The sequence below is a fragment of the Ceratotherium simum genome, chromosome X, assembly GCF_057802395.1.
Source record: "Ceratotherium simum simum isolate JZ-2026a chromosome X, ASM5780239v1, whole genome shotgun sequence".
Lineage (NCBI taxonomy): Eukaryota > Metazoa > Chordata > Mammalia > Perissodactyla > Rhinocerotidae > Ceratotherium > Ceratotherium simum.
In genome coordinates this window covers 84,681,132-84,701,116 of record NC_141940.1, presented here as the reverse complement: position 1 = coordinate 84,701,116, position 19,985 = coordinate 84,681,132, and the positions used below count along the sequence as shown (strand labels likewise).

The following is a 19,985-nucleotide window of genomic DNA, read 5'->3' as shown; positions in this document are numbered from 1 at the left end:
GAATAGAGCATAAGAATTTTACAACTGTATAATTCCATTTCAGTTCTTCCAGCCTTTTTGCTTTTGTTGGCATACATTTTACTTTTATTTATGTTATAAACCCCACAATATATTATTATTTTTGCCTAAACTGTCAATTTTTAAAGTTACTTTAAAATATTTTCTAAAATATTTTAGAATTTTTATTTTCTAAAAAAAGGGTGGTTTATATTTACATACATATTTCTCATTTCTAGTGCTTTTTCTTTCTTTGTGCAATCTTAATTTTCATCTATCATTTTCGTTCTATCTGAAGGGCTTTTAAAACTTTTTTTGTATTTTGCATGTTTGCTGATGCATTCTTTGAGCTTTTGTATCTCTAAAAAAGTCATTATTGAAAATTATTTTATCTCAGTTTTCAATTTTAGTTTGACAATTCTTTTCTTTTACTGTGTTAATGATGTTGCTCCACTGTTTTCTGATTCCTAGTATTTCTGAAGAGAAATATACTGTTATATTTTATCTTTGATCCACCTTACATAATGAATCTTTTTTTCCTCTGGCTGCTTTTAAGATTTTCTCTTTTTTAAAGCTTTTAAACATGTTGATTACAACGTGACTTTGTGTAATTTTCTTTATGTTTCTTATGTGTGGAATTCATTGAACTTCTTGGATGTGAGTTTATGGCTTGCATGAAATTTGGAAAAATTTCTGCTATTATCTGGGAACATTATTTGTGTCCACCTTCCTTCAGCAAATCCAATAATATGTATATTAGGCTACTTGAAGTTGTCCTACAGCTCACTGTTCCTCCATTCATCAAAAAAAAATTTTTTTCCTCCCTAAGGCCCCAGTAGATAGTTGTATATTCTAGTTCTAAGTCCTTCTAGTTCTTCTATGTGAGCCACCACCACAGCATGGCTACTGACAGACAGGTGGTGTGGTTCCGTGCCCAGGTACCAAACCCAGGCCACCAAAGCAGAGCACGCTGGACTTTAACCACTAGGCCATCAAAGCTGGCTTGCTCCATTCATTTTAAAGATTTTATTTATTCAGTTTTTTCCCCCCAAAGCCCCAGTAGATAGTTGTATGTCATAGGTTCACATCCTTCTAGTTGCTGTACGTGGGACTCGGCCTCACGTTGGACGGAGAAGTGGTGCCTCGGGGCGCTCCCGGGATCCGAACCCGGGCCGCCAGCATCAGAGCGCGCGCACTTAACCGCTAAGCCACGGAGCCGGCCCGCTCCATTCATTTTAAACAAAACTTTTTTTTCCTTTGTGTGCTTCACTTTGGATTTGTTTTTTTTTACATCTCATTATGTCTTTAAGTTCACTAATCTTTTCCTCTGAAATGTATAAATCTACTATTAATCTCATCTAGTGTATTTTTTATCTCAGATCATGTATTTTAATCTCTAGAAGTTCAATTTGGGTCTTTTTAAAATAACTTCATATCTCCTATTAACATGCTCACTCTTTCCTCTATCTTCTTCAAAACATAGAATACACTTATAATAGTTGTTTTAATGTCCTTGTCAGTTAATTTTATCACCTTTGTTATTTCTGGTGATATTAATTAGTTAATTAATAATTTTTATTAATTAATTTTTCTTCTCATTATTGGTTGCATTTTCTAATTCTGTGCATGCCTAATAATTTTATGATGTAAGGAATCCAAAATAGTCAGTTGACTGAGCTACCATATTGAATCTAGAACCTCTTATAAGCATACCCATAATGATCACATTCTTCTGATCAAAAATTATACTCTTCTCTCCTTGGTCAAGCCATCTTGGAATCCATTCTCAAGCATATCATTCAGAAAATGAACATAAAAACTAACAAAGTATTTTAGTTCTTTTTTATATAATACTCTACTCCAGGATATAATCATATTGCCACATTTCCCCTGAGTCTTGGTGGGATCCACTATAGCTACAGATTTGGAGATAATAGGGAATGTCGAGACATGAGGAGAATTAAGTTTTCCTTTCAAGGTGATGCATCAGCATCCTCAACCAAGGCAAAAATAGCCTTATCAGACAAGGGAGGAGGGGCTGTTTAAGTCGCCAAGGAAGGTTTAGTTGGGTTTGGGGTGGGAGGGACTTCAAATATTCTAAAGCCTCCCATAATATAGCCCTTATAATTTAAATGAGACATTGACTCACAAACCTTTTGAAGTTTAAATTAGAACTTTAAAAGTCTATTTTTCAGTTCCTTTCTATTATTCTGCACCAGCAGCAACTTAGTTTCCCTTTCCCTACCTTCAAAGGAAAACTCATTTCAGGGCCTACTCATTTTACTTTCACAATCAACTGACTTCTTGTCATTTTATAAGAAAAACATCTTTCAGTTTAAAAGTCCCACTGTCACTGGATGATAATGAAGTACTTAATAAGAACCATAAGAAAAGATCAACAATGAAGGGGCAAAAAAGGAGGAAAGATAAAGGCAGCATCAGACAACTACAGAAGTACACACACATGAACACACCCTGCAGCTGTAGAAAGAGGCAGTAGGAAATAATCTGGGCATTGACAGAGGTAATGAACAAGAAAACCTCATCACTAATCAGACTTTTTTCTTATGACCTCAGGATTCCACAAGTGAGTTTACTGAGGGCCAAATGCCTACAGTAAGGCTGAATCAATTTAAACTGCACTGAGAGCTATTTCAAGTATTAGGTAGAAAGCTATGGGCAGCAACGGCCTTATTCTGATCAGGTCCTACCTCATCATCCTCATTGATGGCTGATGAAATGGTCTTAGGCGTTTGTCCAATATCCTCTAAAGTAGCAACTTTTTTTATTGCAACATGTGAGAATAACACATGTTGTATAAACTCAGTGGGCACATTAATATAAGTGTTTGCATATTTGCACGTGTGTGTAGTCTATGTGTATATTCTATACACAGAGCATGCTGATATTTTCTATTTTATTGTATTGTATTCATTTGAAATACAGTTTTATGACCCACTACATTAATCTCATGACCCACTATGGTTTGCAAACCACAGTTTGGAAAACATTAAAGTCTTTCACAGGACATTCCCAAAGATTATTAAATGCTGATATAGAAGTACATGCAAATGCATATAAGAACCCCATTTCATCGCCATCCTTAGAAATTCAGTGTTATCACATGGATGGACATTGAGGGTATTATGCAAAGTAAAATAAGTCAGAGGGAGAAGGGCAAATACCGTATGATCTCACTCATAAGTGGAAGATAAAAACAACAACAAACAAACACATAGAGACAGAGATTGGATTGGTGGTTACCAGAGAGGAAGAGAGGGGAGCAGGGCAAAAGGGATAATTAGGAACATGTGTGTGGTGATGGATTATAATTAGTATTTGGGTGGTGAACAGGAGAACATGATGTAATCCATGCAGAAACAGAAGTATAATGATGTACACCTGAAATTTATACAATGTTATAAACCAATGTTACCACAATAAACAAAAAAAAATAAAAGAAAAGAAAAATAAATAAAAAATCATCCCCCCCAAAAAAGAAATTTGCTAAGACAGTAGAAGTTAAATGTTTTCACCAAACATAAATAAATAAATATGTGAGGTGAAAAAAAAAAGAAATTCAGTGTTTTCAGGCATAAAGGACATCTTTGATATGGGCCTCAAGAGCTGCCACAAAATGTATAGTTGCTGATGAAATGTAAGTTCCATCTGCAAAGCTTCACATTACAATTCAGGTAACAGTGTCTGTTTTGCACAAGGCAAGTGTCACTTGGCACAGACTAAAACTAACAGGTAAAAAGGTCAGCAGATACATGTGGCTTCTCATTCTCTTGGCATTCTGTCTAGAGCTGTGCTTGGGCTTAGGCATAGCTGAATGTCATGCATTGCTGTGTTGTAGAAAAGGGATCTCATTTCTCCCCTACACTCCCATTTTATGAGACAGACGTGAGAGATGCATTGCACGTGGTGGGAAATAAATAATTTGACCTCAAGCGCCAAGCAGCTTGAGCTTAGATTCCAGCTGTTTAGGGGCCTCTGGAAAATGCCAGCTCCCCAAAACACTGGAGACTTTGCTCCCGCTCTCCTCCTCAGTATTGTGAAAATTTAAGTTTGTTCACAGATTCTCCTGCTTGGACAAAGGGAAGCCTCTGGTCATGTGGGAATTTGCAGCCTTCCCACAGTGAGAGGGACTGCTAACAGTCCCAGCTCTAGCTCCTTGCTTATCATCCCAGAAAGAGTCCTAGAAGAAGGCACTTCTTCTTGTCTCTACAATGTCTTTAATACTTTCTGCTGCTTTCTGTGTGTCACAAGAGCTACTTTACAACTCGCTTCCATCCAAATCCAAATATGGTCCTATGAACTCATTTAGTTGGCCAGGAGTTAAATTCCACAGGAGCAGTGGAAGGAAGCTAACAGTTGGCATTAGGTTGAAGCCTGACACTTGAAGCTGTAGTGGAGCCACTCAGGAATCATCAAAGCCCAGGTCCTCATGACCCACAACCACCCAGCCATCTGATGACATGAATTTGGCCATCTGCTGGTTAGGTGTTAGGATAACTCACTATCTTCCTTTCTTTGAGCACTTCTTGAGTGCGCTGCATTGACAACTGGGGTTAGGAGAAACAGAAAGCAAGTAAAATTTGATAATGATAGTGCCCTTGCTGAGGAAAAAAAAAGATAAAAGATAGATAAACTACATAAAAGATAAGGGATTATAACTGCTCTCCCTCTTTAACAAAATGGAGAACAACAACTCCTTTTCAAGCTGCTTTTGAGAGACAGAGAGAGACAGAGACACAGAGAGAGGTAGGAACCTCCTGTTCCCCACTGAAGGTATTTTCCTTCAAAAAGGCCCAGCTGTATGAAATATATAGGAGTCAGTTCAAAAATATATTCTAATTTACTTACAAAAAGCTACTTTCTCAGCAGGGTCCCCATCCTCTCCCTCCCTTCCATATACTACCTCCCAAATTAAACTGATGAGTTATACAAAAACAAGTATGAGAATGGAAATCATGCACCAGCTCACTGTCTACATTAACAAGAGTTTTAGTATTCCACTGTCTTCACCAACATAACTTTATTATCCCAGGAAACTCTTGCTCAAAAAGATAAAAGTTGTAAATGACTTGATTGTTCACTCCAGGCCTGAAGGACCAACCAACTATTCAATAAGAAGTGTCAAACAACATTTGCAAACCCTGAATCTCTTTGAACCCCTTGTTTCAAAGTTCTTGCCTTGCTGTGTCCACCAACCCTAAACCATTATATCATGATCCTTACCCAACTCCAACAATGCCAGCCCCCTAAATTGAAAGACTTGTTTTCCACCAGATTTCAAAATATGCAAAAATATCACTCCTGCCCTTCTACTTCTGAGATGTTCCTAAGGTTCTGTTGAGGCAGTGCTCTGCCTTACCACATCATGCAATAACGTCAGCTTTGTCTAATCAATGGGTTATTTGGCTGATATTCTGGGGAAAACAGTATATGATGAGCACAGTCACCACTGGTTTATACCGTGTGACAATAGCGTGAGTCTAGGCCCTAGAACCAATATCTATGGATATTTCTGAACCATACACCTACTGAATGACCACAGGTATATTCAGTGAAATCAGTAGCAGCCCAGAGATTTTTCTGGAAAATGCTTCCTCAGATGGTCTCTGCAGCACAGAGGTTTTGCCTGCCTCTGCGACGAGACCTACTGACATGTCCTAAACTCCTTGCAAGGCATGTCAGAGGAAGAAGACAGTGGAAGCTCCCCTCCCATTTTTTCCTCTTTCATCTGGCTGAATTGTTGTAAAAGTTCTATCAGAAGGGAATATCTAGTGCTTTCGTACATGTAAATAGCAGCTAGTTAGAAAACACAGTGGAGGAAAAAAGAAATCTGCAACAGCAATGCAACATAGCAATAAAAATGCCTGAGAATAAACTTAATACCAACGTGAAAAACTAATATGAAGAAAATGATCCAACCCTTTGGAGGGATATGTAAAAGACTTGAAGAACTGAGGAGTGATTTTTTTCTTGAATAGAAAGATTCTGGAATAGAAAGATGGCGATTCTCCCTAAATAAACATGTAAGTTAAATACAACACCAATTAGCATCTCAACAGGAATATTTTGGCACTGGTTCACGTGATTCTCAAGTTCATCTGAAAGACAAGAGTGCCAGAATAGCCAAGAAAAGAGAAAGCAATGAGAGAACAAGCATTAGGTAATATTTCAAATATAACTAAACTACAGTGATTAAAATGGGATGGTAGTGGTACAAGTATAAACAAACAGCTCAATGGAAGAAAATTAAAAGGAGAAAATTACATACAAAAATGAATGGGAATGTAGGTGATAAAAAAAGAGCCATTTCAAACCTGTGGGAGAAACGGGGATTCAACATATGATAGTGAATCCCTACCTCTTTACTTTGTCCAGGCACACCAAGGGTTGGGATGTTGAATACTGCAACCAAAAAAGAATAGTTGTGTCTATTCTATTGGAGTGGGCAAGGTCATTGCAAGCATGACAGAACACTCAAAAGGCAGGAAAGGAAATGATTGAGCAAAGCATGTATAAAACAGGTATTAAAATCCTTAATATCTATTTCTATCACGGTGAATTTTCCTGAGACATATGCTTCCCTAAGAGTAACCTGGGGCTGATCTTCCCCAAAGTTACTGAACTTGGAAGAAAGGCTGGGCAGGAAGAAGAAAAGTGCTTTGCAAGACCATTTTTGTCCTCAGGAGACTTTGTACTTCCCATTCTCTGCTGCAGCGGGAAAACCTCAGCCCCGTGCGGCGCAAGACCCAATCCGTGCTCATGCCCTTGGCTACGCATGTCCCTTGTGGTGCGGGTCCTTTGTTGCGCAAGCAAGCACGTTGATGCGCACGTGCCTTGCTGTCTGTCTTCTGTGCTCGTAGCTGTGCCAGGGGCGGTAGTGTCTTGACATCTTGACTCTTTCTTGCTGACAGAAACTCAGCCGGTAGGTACACAGATCAGTCTTCCCAGGAGTTTAAGAGTGAGGAGGAAGCCAGCAGGCTTCGGCGGGTCCAGGCGGCATGGTTTCTGGCCTCTGAGGAGGGTCCTCCAGGTCGTTGTCCTCTTCACTGGCGTCGCAGCCGCCATGACTCTTGTCGTCGTGGTGGGGCCGGGACGAGGGAGGACGGTGGGCCGCGGAGGGGAGGGGGTGTGAGGAAGATGGGGTGAGTCTTGGGGGCGTTATTGGAGGTATCCGGGTCCTGGAGGCGCCTGGGACTGCTGAAAGAGCACGGAATCCGGAGTCCTCAGTGGGGCCCTGGGCCGGGGCGGGTTGGGGCGGGCGGTAAAGAAAGGGCCCAGAAGCAGGGAACGCCGCGGGCTTGTAACTGCGTCCCCGAGATTGGTAGTGCACCAAGCAGAGTGCCAAGGGAGGAGCGGGCCCATCCTTCTGCATGGCAGCTCGGCAGCTGGGCAGCTCGTCACCTCAGCCCTTGGAGTGGGAAAACAGCCACAGGCAATATGGGAACGGTTGAGGCTTTCCATGGGTTCCAACAGAACTTGATGGAAGGCGGAAGAATGGGCCTAGGAGATGGGAGTGTGACAAAAGCAGTAGTCACTCAACTTGAAATTTTCTGGTGTTTTCATGATGAATCCAGTTGTGAAACCAAACCTCATCAGAAAAGTCTCCAGTCTTTTGCCTTGTGCCTTAAGGTGATTTCTATGCCTCTTTGATACTCACATGAACAAAGGCTTATCTGGTGTTTTTAGAAAGCATGAGCACTTCTCATGACCCTAGGACTTACTTTGAAAATATTTTCGAAATTAAAAAGAGTACCAATAACCATTTTGCCATAGTGTTCATATACAGCTATCCTCTGACATGCCGTTTTCAAATTATGATATTGTATTTCCAGTGGGAAATATGAGTGCACATGTAAGAACAAGATCCAAGTCTACAGGAAGGAGAGCTCATCGAGAGTCTTCCCAGCCAGTTGGACCTGTGGTTGTGAGTGCTTCAACATTTTATGTTTTCTATTACCAGAATCTATTATTTTTTAATGTTGTTGAACTAGTATAGATACACTGATAGAAATCTTCCACACTGATAGAAAATGATAATGGAATCCTATGAAGAAAACATTGACCCGGGAAGATTACATTCTGTTGTTGCCTGGATGGGCATGCTCTTATGTTTCCCATATTTTGCCCTATGACTTTCTTAAGCTTATTGATAATAGATTACACACATCCATCCCAGCGTAGATTAAAATAGCTTCCAAAATCCTTACAGGTCACATTTTACTTGGAGTAGATTATCTGTGGGAAGGGTAACGATTTTATTTATATATTAATTACTTTTGGAAAATGTCTTTAAACTTACTTATGATTAGATATATGTGTTTGTATCCTGTATGTTTATATTATTGACTTTTTATTTGCACACACACTCACACCCCTAGGCTCAGCAGCCCAGTGATGAACAACCTCAACTAGAGGAACCACCAACTGAGAATCAGGATATTATACCTCCTTAGGACATTGATGATGAAGGAGCACCTGCAGTTCAAGATGAAAGGAGAGAGAATAAGAGTGCCTGTGGGTCTATGGGTGATGGACATGTGTTTGTGTATCATGCATTATGACATACCAGTAACGGGAGTAAAGAAACATTAGAAAAGTATTTCAAACGTTCCTTGCTACTGCTCTGGGGAAGGAGTGGAGCAAGGGCAAGTTAAAATGCCACAAAACTTTCCTATCATCTTGAAAGTGGCTTTTTCTTGATTGGGCATTTGTATGTAAACCTTTGAGTGCTTTCCAGAGCTCCTATATGGATTGTTCAGACAGTTTTGATGTTTCTGGGGAGGGGGAGAATGAGAGCTTTGGGCTTCCTAGTCTGCCACTTTGCTGACATCCTCATGTATTTTTTAAGATTTCTTTCCCACGCATTTACTAGTGCCCACTTATGCCATGTGATACACTAAGTGCTGGGAGTCTCAGTGCTAATGAGAGACATAATTTTTGTCTAAAGCTTATAATCTAGTCAGACAGACTCAAACAAACCACTGATTTAATGTGATAAGTACAATAACAAATAAGTACAAAAGGGACAATTAAGTTTTCTAGGGGTAGCCTGGGGAAAGGAAAGTGTAATATTTGAAAAACCTGTTTTCCATTTTTCTGGCAACAGACTCCTAAACTAATGCTCTTGGGAGACTTATGCATCACATTTGTTACCACACTAGCCTACAAGCTTTTATTTCATAATGCTAAGGGAATGGATATTATTTCCTTATTCATATTTCATGGTTTTACTTCTTAAATTGATGAACTTTTTATTTTTAAGGGCCTGATGTGGAAGCTGATCAACAAGAACTGACTCTGCTGAAGACTGTGGATGAGCCTGGAGATGGTCTTGCTGTCAAGGAAGAGATTCTGCCAAGTCTAGAGCCTATTTAAATGCCAGAAACAGGTTTGTTATCCATTAAGATGTAAATTATTGAATTATTAATTTCCACAGTATTGTATTTCTTATAGTATAGAGGTATAAAGTAACATTACTGCTACTTTAATAACAGACTTCCCATATAAAAGTTATTTGAAAGGTAGTTCAGACCCCAAATGGCTGTTGTGTAAGCTATCAGAGATAGAAAAAAATTGGGTCAATGCTGTATTGAATTGTAAGATATGAAAGTATTTTCTCACTTCTAAGTCATTTAGTGAACAGCTAATAATTTTCACATATTTTTATAAAGGCATGCTTTGAACAAATACACACCACATTATAATAAACATCAGTTTATATTTTGATGTCACATATGATGGTAATGGCTTAAAACTGGTGTAGCCATGTAATTTATTGTACAAACTGAAATGCTTTTAATTGCATAGAGAGGCAGGAGTATGGGTGAAAATGGGGACAAATGTTTAACCTACTTAAAACAACTACATAAGGGCTAAACTATCCCAAAGAAACATTTTTGCACTTTCCCACAATAGAGACAAAACAAATGTGATAATGGCCTTTCTGTTTACTTCACTTAGGTAGTTACAAGCACATCCTATATTCAGAATATTATTTCACATCAAAACATTAAAAATATCTATTTTTTTCAAAAATATCCTTTTTTTGGTTGGATTATTACTAACAGTGTATGCATTTTTTTTCTTTCTACCTATACCTACCTTTATTTTTTTTTATTTATTTTTTTGTGAGGAAGATCAGCCCTGTGCTAACATCTGCCAGTCCGCCTCTTTTTTTGCTGAGGAAGACTGGCCCTGTGCTGACATCCGCGCCCATCTTCCTCCGCCCTATATGGGACACCGCCACAACATGGCTTGCCAAGCGGTGTGTCGGTGCGCACCCGGGGCCCAAACCGGCGAACCCCAGGCCGCCGCCGCAGAGTGCGCGCACCGAACCACTTGAGCCACCGGGCCGGCCCCTGTACCTACCTTTAAATAGTTTGATTTGATTTAATTTGCTCTGAACTGGAACAGTCTCTGTTTCCTTATTCCGCTAAAAAAAGTGATATGATTAAAAATACTGTTAATATGTCTGAAAGTTTACCTTCAATGTCTATATGAAGGCTAACTGGATGTAAGTCAAAGGGTCACCCTTTGGGCTCTGGTTTTAATCCATCAAAACTGTAGTGTCCTTTATATAGCTCTAGTCATCTAAATAAAGTTCTGCTAAGTAATGTGTCTCAATTTTATGTTTCTATTATACGTGAAGGACAGCCACAAATTTAAACAAAGACAGACTGAAGCCAAGCATGCTGTCCTTACTTTGGAAATTTGAGTGTTAACAATCTCTCAATAAAGTTTTACAACTTTATTCAAATAATTCTTGCATATTTTTGTTAAATTTATTCCTAGGCATTTGATGCTCCTAAAAATTGTATCTTTCTTGAAAGTTTACATTCTAAGTGGTTGAGCTGGGATATAGAGAAAAAAAATGTTTGTACCTTGATTTTTTTTCTAGCTAACTTGCTAAATACGCTTATTAATTCCAAAAGTTTATCTCTTGATCTTTTTTTGGATTTTTTAAATACACAATCATATCATCTTTGAATTTTGGTTTTGCCACTTTAAACATTATACCTTTTATTTCCTTTTCTCATTTATGGTATTGGACAGGACCACCAGGTACTGTTTGAATACAGCTGGTAGTATTGGATATCCTTGCTTTTTTCCTGATCTGAAGTGGAAAATTTTCCACATTTCAATATAATGTTTACTGTACTTTTTTGTGGGTACACTTTATCAAATAAGGAGCTTCCATTCTACTCCTAGTTTTCTAAGCATACGTAACTTGAATGTATGTATAATTTCATCAAACTGTTACAACACATCTCTTAAAATCATAGGATTTGTTTTCCTCCATTGATTTGTTAATGTGGTGAATTACGTGAATAAGTTTTTAAATTTACACCTCTGAGCTCCCATTTACATCCTTACACCCCAATAAAACAGTTCTGCAACAAAGAACTCCGCTCGGAATCTACCCTGCTTAGGGAATGGCACGGGATTATAAGCACAATTATTTCTCCCTCTTACAGAGGTTTAAAAATATTTAGCTGAACTCAGTCATTTCCAGAGAAGCTTTTGAAATATCTGACATTGACTAAAGTATTACTTAATTAATTTACTTACAAGAATTTTTGTAACAGCTTTATTGAATATAATTCATGTATCGTACAATTGATTCATTTAACATAAAGAAGTCAATGATATTTAGTACACTCACGAAATTGTGCAACCATCACCATAGCTTAAGAACATTTTAGATTCTGGGAAGATGGTGGCATAGGAGGACTCTGAACTTAACCTCTTCCCATGGACACAACGAATCTACAACTATTTGTGGAACAGTTACCTCTGAGAGAGATCTGGAAACTGGATAGAAAGAACGCCCACAACAAGGGACAACATTGACATGGGTGGAAGAGGCAGAAATACACTGAGGGAAAGAACCACATTCTTTTCTTCTGAGGAAAAGAACCACATTCTAGCCACAGTTTCATGACTGGGAGCAATCTTAAGGCACAAAGCTTTTCCTGGAGGAGCAGGGGATCTGAGCGGAAGAGCTATGCCACAAGAAGCAGACTTTGAATTCAGCACAACTGAGATGAGTGCCATAAAGTCTGGATTTTCTGGCTATTAAAATCAACAGGGAATACCCAGGGGAAAGCTATCAAACATGACAGAAAGAAAAGCCTGGCCTTAAAGGGCCCATCCACAGATTCACCTCTTCTGGAAACCAACACAAAAACACCAGAAAGGTGTGTAGTCCTTTGGCAAAACAGACTCACTTGCTAAGCTCTGAGCACATCTCAGAGAGGCAGGAGGTGGCTGGGCCCACCTCCCCAGGGACTGGCGGTAGCCATTATTATGACCTAGTGCAGTTGTGCTGACATGGATGCTGGCAGGCACTATTGGATTTTTCCCTCTGGCCTTTTAGCACAGAGGTTTGCCCCACCCACTAGAGCACAGAATTAATCCAGCCCAGCCAGGGCAGGCAGCCCACCCTAGGGACTGGCCCCACCCACCAGCAAGTCCGTGGGGAACTTGTGGGCCCACATAAGTGGGGTGCGTGGGACCTCTACAGCAAGGCAAGTGGGTCGGCCTCAGCAGGGCATGCATGAGGGGTGGGCCTTCGGTGGTGGGGTGTGTGGGTCCAAGGGTGGTGGGGCATGTTGGCTGCAGCAGACTTGTGCCCCTGGCCATCTCAGCCACACGGGGGATCTGCCCCCTCATTCCAATGCCTGAAAAGATTGTGTGCTACCACGCCTGGAGCCACCCCCACCCATCTGTGCTCCTGAGAGAGCTGACAACAGCCTTCCACCGCAGGGAGGCTCACCCAAGGCCTGCAGCAATTACGAGCTTCTGAGCCTAGCAACTAGCCATGCTGGGGGCCTGACTCACTTAACAGCAAAACAGCAGCAGTTGTGTGCTATTACACCTTGCAGGCAGCAGTGCAGGGGCTTGCCCCTCCTCCCAATAAAGTGACTAAAGTGACTAAAGTGACCGTAGCAGCTGCACGTGGCTGAGCCTTACAACCAGCCAGCCCGGGGACCAGCCTAGCCTACCCATGCACCCACAGCAAGAGCAACCTCGCCACAACAGAAAGACATGCGTAGTCCAAACAAGGGATACTCCTGGAACATTTGGAACAGGTAAGGAGAGAAAAGCACATTGCTGGGTTCCATACGGCATCTCTTACATAAGGCCACATTTCCAAGATCGGGAGACATAGCTGATCTACCTAATATATAGATATAAGCACAGAGAAGTAGGAAAAATGAGGAGACAAAAGAATATGTTCCAAATAAGGGAACAGGACAAATCCTCAGAAAAAGAACTAAACAAAAGAGATTAATGATCTACCTGATAAAGAGTACAAACTAGTAGTTATAAGGATGCTCACGGATCTTAGGAGAAGAATAAATGAAACAGTGAGAACTTCAACAAAGAACTGGAAAAAAAAAAACAATCAGAACTGAAGAATACAATAATGGAAATGAAAAATTCACTAGAGGGAATCAACAGCAGAGTAGATAACACAGAAGAACAGATCAGTTAACTGGATGAAAGAGTTGAGGAAATCACCCAAGTTGAACAGATAAAAGAAAAAAGAATTAAAAAGACTGAGGACAGTCTAAGGGATGTCTGGGACAACATCATGCGTACTAACATCCATATTATAGGTCTCCCAGAGGAGACGAGAGAGACAAAGGGGCAGAGAACCTGTTTGAAGAAATAATAGCTGAAAACTTCCTAACCTAAGGAAGGAAACAGACATCCAGGTACAGGAAGCACAGAGAGCACCAAACAAGATAAACTCAAAGAGGCCCACACCAAGACATGTTATAATTAAAATGTCAAGAGTTAAACAGAGAATCCTAAAAGCTACAAGAGAAAGGCAACAAGTTACATACAATGGAAACCCCATAAGGCTATCAAGCTGACTTCTCAGCAGAACGCTTACAGGCTAGAAGGGAGTGGCACGATATATTCAAAGTGCTGAAAGGAAAAAACCTACAGTCAAGAATACTCCACATGACAAGGTTATCATTCAGAATGGAAAGAGAGATACAGAGTTTTCCAGACAAGCAAAAAGTACAGGAGTTTGTCACCACTAAACTGGCCTTACAAGAAATGTTAAAGGGAAGGGACATGTTTGAGTGGAAAAGAAAAGACCACAAATAGGAATAAGAAAATTATCAAAGAAAAAATAATACAGTAAAGGTAGTGGATCAACCAACTATAAAGCTAGTATGAAGGTCACAAGACAAAAGTACTAAAAATATCTACCTCCACAATAAGAGGTTAAGGGACACACACACAAAAAAAGAGGTTAAATATTATATCAAAAACATTAAATGTGGGGTGAGGGGAGTAAAAGTGTAGCCTTTTAGGTCAAACTTAAGAGACCATCAATTTAATACAGATTGCTATTTACATAGGTTATTATATACAAAGTTCATGGTAATCACAAACCAGAAACCTATAATGAATACACAAAAAATAGAGAGAAAGGAACCAAACATAATACTAAAGAAAGTCATCAAATCACAAGGGAAGAGAGCAAGAAAAGAAGAAAGGAACAGAGAAGAACTTCTATAACACCCATAAAAAAAGTAACAAAATGGCAATAAGTACATACTTATCAACAGCTACTTTAAATATCAATGGACTAAATGCTCCAATCAAATGGCATAGGGTGGCTGAATGGATTAAAAAGCAATCCCCATATATATGCTGCATACAAGAGACACACTTCAGACCCTAAAGATACTCACAGACTGAGGGTGAAGGGATGGAAAAAGACACTCCATGCAAATGGAAACAAAAAGAAAGCTGTGGTATCAATAGTTATATCAGGCAAAATAGACTTTATTATTTTTTTTCTGTGTGAGGAACATCAGCCCTGAGCTAACATCCATGCTAATCCTCCTCTTTTTGTTGAGGAAGACCGGCTCTGAGCTAACATCTATTGGCGATCCTCCTCCTTTTTTCCCCCCAAAGCCCCAGTAGATAGTTGTATGTCATAGTAGCACATCCTTCTGGTGGCTGTATGTGGGACGCAGCCTCAGCATGGCCGGAAAAGCGGTGCATCGGTGCGCGCCCGGGATCTGAACCTCAGGCCGCCAGTAGCAGAGCATGCACACTTAACCGCTAAGCCACGGGGCCAGCCCAAAATAGACTTTAAAACAAAAACTGTAACAAGAGGCAAAGAAGGGCACTACATGATGATAAAGGGAACAATCCAACAAGAGGACATAACACTTGTAAATATCTATGTACCCAACATAGGAGCACCTAAATATATAAAACAATTATTAACAGAGATGAAAGGAGAAATAGACAGAAACACAATAATAATAGGGGACTTTAACTCTCCATTTACATCGATGGATAGATCATCTGAACAGAAGATCAGTAAGGAAACATTGGCCTTAAATGACACATGAGGCCAGATGGACTTAGTAGATATATACAGAACATTCCATCCAAAAACCATAGAATAAACATTCTTTTCAAATGCACATGGAACATTCTCCAGGATAGATCACATATGAGGCCACAAAACAAGTCCCAATAAGTTTAAGAAGATTGAAATAATACCAAGCATCTTTACTGACCACAATGGTATGAAACTAGAAATCAATCACAAGAAGAAAACTAGAAAAGCCACAGATATGTGGAAATGAAACAAAATGCTACTGAATAATGATTGGGTAGATGAAGAAATCAAAGAATACCTGGAGACAAATGAAAATGAAAATACGGCATGTGAAAACTTATGGGATACAGCAAAAGTGGCTCTAAGAGGGAAGTTTATAGCAATATAGGCATACCTCAAGAATTAAGAAGAACCTCAAATAAACAATCTAACAGTACACCTAAAGGAACTATAAAAAAAAGAATAACAGAGCCCAAAATCAGTAGAAGGAAGGAAATAATAAAAATCAGAGCAGAAATAAATGAAAGAGAGACTGAAAACACAATAGAAAAAAATCAATGAAATTAAGAGCTGGTTCTCTGAAAAGAAAAAAAATTGACAAACCTTTAGCTAGACTCACCAGGAAAAAAAGAAAAGGCTCAAATAAATAAAATCAGAAATGAAAGCGGAGAAATTACAATGGACACCACAGAAATACAAAGGATTATAAGAGAATATCATGAAAAGCTACAAGCCAATGAATTGGATAATCCAGAAGAAATAGATAAATTCTTAGGATCATACAACCTTCCAAAACTGAATCAAGAAGACAGAGAGAATCCGAATAGTAAGATCACTAGTAAGGAGATTGAAACAGTAATCAAAAACCTTCCCCAAACCACCCCCCCAAAAAAATCCAGGACCAGACAGCTTCCCCAGTGAATTCTACCAAACATTCAAAGAAGATGTAATACCTATCCTTCTCAAACTCTTCCAAAAATTTGAAGAGGAGAGGATGCTTCCTAACTCATTCTACAAGGCCAACATTACCCTGATACCAAAACCAGACAAGGGCAACACAAAAAAAGAAAATTACAGGCCAGTATCACTGATGAACATCAATGCAAAAATCCTCAACAAAATACTAGCAAATCGCATACAATAATACATCTAAAAGATTATACACCATGATCAGGTGGGATTTATTCCAGGGATGCAGGGATGGTTCAACATCCACAAATCAATCAGCGTAATACACCACATTAACAAAATGAACAATAAAAATCACATGATCATCTCAATATTTGCAGAGAAAGCATTTGACAAGATACAGTATCCATTTATGATAAAAACTCTGAATAAAATGGGTATAGAAGGAAAGTACCTCAACATAATAAAGGCCATATATGACAAACCCACAGCTAATATCATCCTCGATGGTGAAAAACTGAAAGCTATTCCTCTAAGAACAGGGGCAAAACAAGGATGCCCACTTTCACCACTCTTATTTAACATAGTACTAGAAGTCCTAGCCAGAGCAATCAGGCAAGAAAAAGACATAAAAGGGATCCAAATTCGAAAGGAAGAAATAAAACTGTCACTATTTGCAGATGACATGATTTTATATAGAGAGAACCCTAAAGAATCCACCAAAAAACTATTGGAAATAATAAACAAATACAGTAAAATTGCAGGATACAAAATCAACATACAAAAATCAGTTGCATTTCTATACACTAACAACGAAATAGCAAAAAGAGAAATTAAGAATACAATCCTATTTACAGTAGCAACAAAAAAAGAATAAAATATCTAGGAATAAATTTAACCAAAGAGGTGAAAGACCTGTACGCTGAAAACTATAAAACATTGTCGAAAGAAATTGAAGAAGACATAAAGAAATGAAAAGATGTTCTGTGCTCAGGGATTGGAAGAATTAACATGACTAAAATGTCCATATTTCCAAAAGCAATATGCAGATTCAATGCAATCACAATCAGAATCCCAATGACATTCTTCACAGAAATAGAACAAAGAATCCTAAAATTTACATGGAACAAATGGAACAACGGAGGATCCCGAATAGCCAAAGGAATCCTGAGAAAAAAGAACAAAGCTGGAGGTATCACACCCCCTGATTTCAAAATATATACTACAAAGCTACAGTAAGCAAAACAGCGTGGTACTGGCACAAAAACAGAAACACAGATCAATGGAACAGAATCGAGAGCCCAGAAGTAAACCCTTACATCTATGGGCAGCTAATTTTCTACAAAGGAGCCAAGAACATACAATGGAGAAAGGAAAGTCTCTTCAATAAATGATGTTGGGAAAACTGGACAACCATGCACAAAAGAATGAAAGTAGACCATTATCTCACACCACACATGAAAATTAACTCAAAATGGATTAAAGACTTGAATGTAAGACCTGAAACCATAAAATTTCTAGAAGAAAACACAGGCAGTATGCTATTCGACATCAGTCTTAGCAGTATCTTTTTGAATACCATGTCTCACCAGGCAAGGAAAACGAAAGAAAAAATAAACAAACGGGACTACATCAGACTAAAAAGCTTCTACACAGCAAAAGAAACCATCAACAAAATGAAAAGACAACCTAGCATTTGGGAGAACATATTTGCAAATCATATGTCTAGATATTGGTTAATATCCAAAATACTTAAAGAACTCATACAACTCCACAACAAAAAAACAAACAACCCGGGCCCGGCCCCATGGCTTAGCGGTTAAGTGCAGGTGCTCCACTGCTGGTGGCCGGGGTTTGGATCCAGGATGCGCACCAACGCACCGCTTGTCCGGCCATGCTGAGGCGGCGTCCCACATACAGCAACTAAGAAGGATGTGCAACTATGACATACAACTATCTACTGGGGCTTTGGGGAGAAAAAGGGTGGGGGGAAGGAGGAGGATTGGCAATAGATGTTAGCTCAGGCCAGTCTTCCTCAGCAAAGAGAGGAGGATTGGCATGGATGTTAGCTCAGGGCTGATCCGACCATTTTTCCAAAGAACATATACAGATGGCCAACAGGCACACGAAAAGATGCTCAACATCATTAATTATTAGGGAAATGCAAATCAAAACTACGAGATATCACCTCACACCTGTCAGAATGGCTATAATTAACAAGACAAGAAATAACAAGTGTTGGAGAGGATGTGGAGGAAAGGGAACTCTCATACACTGCTGGTGGGAATGTAAACTGGTGCAGTCACTGTGGAAAACAGTATGGAGGTTCCTTAAAAAATTAAGACTAGAACTACCATATAATCCAACTATTCCACTTCTGGGCACTTATCCAAAGAACATGAAAACACGAATGCGAAAAGATATTTGCACTCCTATATTCATTGCAGCATTATTCACCATAGCCAAGACTTGGAAACAACCTAAACGCCCATCAATGTATGAATGGATGAAGAATACATTGTATATATACACAATGGAATACTACTCAGCTATAAAAAAAAAATGATAAAATCTTGCCACTTGTGACAACATGGATGGACCTTGAGGGTATTTTGCTTACCAAAATAAGTCAGATGGAGAAAGTCAAATACCGTATGATTTCACTCATAAGTGGAAGATAAAAACAAGAACAACAACAAACAAGGACATAGATAGAAAGATTAGATTGGTGGATGCCAGAGGGGAAGGAGGGACGGAAGAGGGTGAAAGTGGTAATAAGGGATATGTGTATGGTCAGATGGTAATTAGTCTTTGGGTGGTGAACATGAGGTAGTCTACACAGAAATCAAAATACAATGATATACACCTGAAATTTATATAATGTTGTAAACCAATGTTGCCTCAATAAAAGAAAGAACATTTTAATCATCCCAAAAAGAAACGCCATATTTTTCAGCGGTCACTCCCCATTTCCTCCCATCCTTTTTCTCCCCCTCCCCCCAAACGTAGGCAACCACCAGTCTACTTTGTGTCTGTATACACTTGCCTGTTCTGAATATTTCACATAATAGGAATCACACAATATGTTGTTCTTGATGACTGGCTTCTTTGATTTAAGAAAATGTTTTCAAGGCTCATCCCTGTTGTACTTCATTTCTTTTTATTGCTGAATAACATTCCATTTATGGATATATCACATTTATGTCAGTTCATAGACATTGCTATTGTTTGCGCTTTGGGGCAATTATGAATAATGCTACTATGAACATCATACACAAGTTTTTGTGTGAACATAAGTTTTCATTTCTTTTACCTATATACTTAGGAATGGAATTGCTGGGTCATACGGTAACTGTATATTTAACTTTCAAGGAACTGCCAGACCGTTTTCCAAAGCAGCTGTACCATTTTACATTCCAACTGGCATTGTATGAGGGTTCCAATTTCTCCACACTTGTTATTACCTGTCTTTTTTATTGTAGCCATCCTTGTGAATGTGAAGTGGTTCTCCTGGTTTAATTTGCATTTCCCTGAAGCTGATTATGTTGAGCATCTTTTTGTGTGCTCAGTGGCCATTTGTATATCTTCTTTGGAGAAATTTCTATTCAGATCCTTTACCCAGTTTTTATTGGGTTTTTGTCTTGTGTATTGAGTTGTAAGAGTTCTTTATATATTC

At 39.1% G+C, this 19,985-nt stretch overlaps 1 protein-coding gene across 1 annotated transcript; it reads left to right on the top strand.

Annotated features, from left to right (window-relative positions):
- The first annotated feature begins 7,858 nt into the window (after window positions 1-7,858).
- LOC101392153 (putative G antigen family E member 3) lies at window positions 7,859-9,393 on the top strand. Its single transcript, XM_087426433.1, is given in 3 exon segments — window positions 7,859-7,942; window positions 8,397-8,502; window positions 9,278-9,393. Coding segments are annotated over 3 exon segments (306 nt in total).
- The last annotated feature ends 10,592 nt before the right edge of the window (window positions 9,394-19,985 follow it).